Raw genomic sequence first — 4,610 nt, forward strand, 5'->3', positions numbered from 1 at the left:
AATACAATATTTAATTCAAAGTAACTTAATTATATAAAAAGATTTATCTGAATGTTCATTGATAAACTGCTTACATATTGCACAAGATTATTGTTATGTAATTAACAATTGATACAATCGTAAAAAATTGTATCTATTGAAAAATATATTTTGTGAACAGTATGAAGAGTATGAACAATTACGTTCATCTCGATGTTGTTATTCAATTTAGATACAAAATGTCTTGCAAAGAAAAAAAATTTAAGAAAAAAAAATTATGTCATGATTGAATATGAGATTTGATTGTATGATGTACCGTTATGTTGCATAATGTAATGTTGTGTTGGTTACTTTTATTACTGGACTTAGTTATATATGTTTCAATAAACTTGATACATATAGTTATAAATATATATCTAATACAATGTAACAAAAAATATTAAATATGATGACTTTGTAAAGTGTAACAAAAATGTACAATAAAATAATAATATATCATAATCTGAAATAGCCACATGGCAATCGTTGGTGATAAGGTAGAATCCATGATGTGAAAAACATCTTAAAAAAACACTAACAACATGTATTAACATCATCAACCTATATAACAGTCAATTAGCAAACAAGTAAACAACTACTCAATATGTAAAGCACAAACTTTTTCTTTTGGTGTGAAGCTGCTCCTTGGCCTTGGTTAGTCGTCATTCTCACTAAAGTATCCTTTCTCCACCTTTACAGAGCCATACTTGCACAAAAGAGTGACATATCTCATGCGATGGTATTGAGCATCAATACCCAATGAGAGAATGCCTAATCTCTCGCTCAGGTACTCGGTATAGACAACTACAAATACACCACAATCCCTACACATCGATTACTAATTAAATTAAAAATAGATATATACTTGTATAAGATGATGAAAACAATGAAAAAGGCAATGTAATACTTACAAACTTTCACTATCTTGTTGTGCTATCCCGGTAACATATTCCACTCGGAATGAATCCTAAAAAAAATATCAAATTAAAAAAATAACATTAAATGCAATAACTCTACAATAACACATAACAATATATAGAAAAACTATATGAACATAATATTATAGACAAGATAATACAAATATGTATCTTGGTTGAAATACATGTATCTATTGATATGCTTAAATCAATCAATGTTAAACAATACGAGACACATACAATTCATAAACAGTGAAGCAGTGATACAAGATAAGAGAAAATGTATCTATAAGCTTGTAAACATGTATCTATTGTTGAGTTAATTTAAATAATACTTACAAAACATTAGATACATATAATAAATTAAAAAAAAGAATCAATTATACAAGAAATTGAAATAACATATTAAACATATATAAATATCACGGTCAATTATTTTTTAGATCTGAATATGAAAATACCTTTGGAAGCTTATCTCTTAAAATAACTTCAACCAATATTCTTCTCTTAGCGGGAACTTCAACTCCGGCACTGTTAGATCCTTTTTTCTTAGAAACAAGAGCTTCTTTTCTCTTATCCTTCTTGGCCTTCTTTTCCCCCAATTTCTTCATAGTATGAGGATCGTTTTTATGCTTTGATCTATTTTCATTAAAATCATAAGATTCGTAGTCAAAACTATCGGGAACAAAATTCACAACTTCTTTATATTGTTTTCTACTGTCTAATTGAGAGATTCAATGACTGAAAGATGATCCCGAAACTCTATTCATTATGTTAATTGAAAAAATTTAGACGGAAAACACCAATAATCAAAGACTTTGTTCAAAAAATAGCCAAAAATTAGTTTGTAAAAATCAGTGCAAAAAAATTATTTTTGGAGAAATATTGTTCATATAAGACTACAATAAATTGAATATGTTTTTTAGGAGGGAAATTACCTTGAATCAAAAGTTTGAAATATAGGAAGAAAATGGTTGAAACTGTCGCTGAAAAATTGGAGAAGAATGAGAAAGAAAAACTGTGTAAAATTGGTAAAGTAAGTGACGGATATTGAAGAGTTTAAACACGTATATGTATATATATTGTAATTTTCTGCAAAAAAAAATTATGATAAATCCCTTTTCGCTCCTTGCCCAACCAAATCCTCTTAAATACCATGAAAAAAAGGTTCAACGTTTACTTTTAATTCACAGATTAAAATTTCAAATTTAATATATTAATACCTTTTCTTGAGTTTTTCATATAAAGTTTTGACTCCGATACTAATGTAAAGTTGAAGTTGCGAATATAAGATGCAACTACATTCTTAAAATTAATACCCATGTTGACAAAGATTAAACAATTAAAGAATCTATACCCTTGTCCCTCTAAAGGAATCTTGGATTTTCTTTGTGATCTGATTAATAGGTTAATATAATGGTACACTATGCTATCTTTTTATTTTATTCTGGGAGTGCACGAAATTAAATATAAATTAATTTAAAGTTCGGTGAAACCTAGATAACCACTTACCACTACAGGAAATTATATAAATCAAATACATGGGAAAAGAGAAGGAAAGTGCTACTAATATAGAAAGTGCAAACAAATATAAAATAATGTCAATTGTGTCAAGTTGGCCACATGACTTACAATGTTAATAACGAATAACAAAATAATACTACCAAAATAAAAAAAAAAATTACAACGGAGGATACGTGAATATCTTTATTAGAATCAAATATTTATAATCATATAAAATATGTAGCTAAAAGTAATAATATAATTTATTTCACTAGTATAGTGATGAGACTACTTCACTCTTAATCAGAGGTTTTGGGTTCGAGCACTGTGTATGAAGATCATTCTATTGGGAGCGCTACCTCCAGAGTGGATCCTGTAATGCGCGATGCGAATTAGTCGAGACTTCAATAAAAATATTGAATATTAAATGAGAAATTAAAATAAATTATTTCTTAACTGAGTCCACTAAATAAATATTATATTTGATCTTCGACTATCCTCTCGTGAATCTTGTCATAGACAAATTATTAACGTTACCAACAACCTTTAAAAAAGCTTTATAGGAAGTTGAAAAAACTTCCGAGACATATAGGAACTATATGTTATAAATGTATTTACATTATAATGAATGTCTATCAAGATGTAATAAGATCTAGTTGATATTTATCAGGATTTGATGTATTTATCTTTTAGTGTGAAATTAGGGGCAAATTCTCCCTATAAATAGAAGGGCTTTCTTCATTGTAAATCAAGATCCTCAAGAGAGAAATAAGAATTACCCTCTCTATTCTCTCTACTCTTCTTCTTTATTCTTTATTAGTTTATAACACGTTATCAGCACGAGACTCTACTTTCTTTAAGCGAAGGTACGTATTCTTTAAATTCATCTTAACGGTGATATTGATCACTTTTCTTATGAATACTTGCAGATGAATATTTAAGGCTTATATGTTTGTATTTGTTAATCTAAACTAAACTCACATGAACTACTCTAATAAGTAGTTAAAATAAGATGCATACCCAAATGGCATAATAGTGATATGGATGATAACATGGTATATGTATGATGCTTTGAAAAGATATAATATTATTAAACTTCAAACGTTGATATCTTGAGAATAATATTAAATTAACAATGCATATCTTGTATTCTTTTATTTCAAAACAACATATATGTTTGTTTGGTGATGAAAAGTTTCTCCCGTTATGTAACTTCTTTACAGGTATGAATTTATATTTGTTGTACTTCATAAATTTTGTAGTAATTAAATGTATTTATGTTGGTATTCATGTAAAATAATAAGATATTGGGATTGAAGTTCCATCGATTTATGCTTAAGACGCCTTTAAATGGATAAGACGTTGAGTTTGAATCTCAATGCACCATATTGATGATATAATGATGGCTAAGGCAAAATAATATGTTTTTGATGAAAAGTCATGAGACATGTCCCATTGAACATGCTCCATTCTTGAAGTGAATGTGGTAGCAATATGTGATATATGCCTCGATTTTCTTCTGAAGTAGCAATATCATGAAAGAGGTTATAAGTCATAATAATTTGATATGCTTAAGACACGATTATATTCTATTCTTCGGGAATGAGAATTTTGATTATTATAAATACAGATCTAGACCCTGGGGGTAAATGTGACTATATATAAATTCGAACGTGCTCGTGGTTGTAAAGAAATCACAACTCACCTCCGAACGAGGATGAATAACTAAGACGTACACTTGATTCTGATGGTATCACAACTCACCTCCGAATGAGGATGAGTAACTGAGAATTGATTGTGATGGTATCACAACTCATCTCACCTCCGAATGAGGATGAATAATTGAAAATTGATTGTGATGGTATCACAACCCACCTCCGAATGAGGATGAATAACTGAGAAGAGTTATTCTGAAATCTACTTTTAAAGTAGTAAATCTGAAATTTATTCATGTAATAGTAAATCTAAAATTTACTAAAGTAAAAGGTACATGTCATGATAAACTTGGAGTTTGCTAGAATAAAAGTTTATAAATTGGGATGAACGATTGTGACATCCCAAAGATGTGCATACCGAGTATTGAACATATATTGAAGAATTAGAAAATTCTTCATTACTTTTAATGTTGCTTGTTCTCAAGATAAGTTGGTTGGACCAACTAATATTGGGATT

At 28.6% G+C, this 4,610-nt stretch overlaps 1 protein-coding gene across 1 annotated transcript; it reads right to left on the bottom strand.

Annotated features, from left to right (window-relative positions):
• Positions 1 to 443: 443 nt before the first annotated feature.
• Positions 444 to 2,317, bottom strand: LOC107847141. Its single transcript, XM_047399219.1, has 4 exons — positions 1,874 to 2,317; positions 1,397 to 1,574; positions 930 to 985; positions 444 to 842 (listed from the first exon to the last, which is right to left on the bottom strand). Exons 2-4 carry the CDS (start codon positions 1,544 to 1,546, stop codon positions 674 to 676), a joined length of 375 nt encoding a protein of 124 aa, XP_047255175.1. The 5' UTR covers positions 1,547 to 1,574; positions 1,874 to 2,317; the 3' UTR covers positions 444 to 673.
• Between the last annotated feature and the right edge of the window lie 2,293 nt (positions 2,318 to 4,610).

Source organism: Capsicum annuum, chromosome 11 (assembly GCF_002878395.1).
Source record: "Capsicum annuum cultivar UCD-10X-F1 chromosome 11, UCD10Xv1.1, whole genome shotgun sequence".
In the NCBI taxonomy this organism is placed as follows: Eukaryota; Viridiplantae; Streptophyta; class Magnoliopsida; order Solanales; family Solanaceae; genus Capsicum; species Capsicum annuum.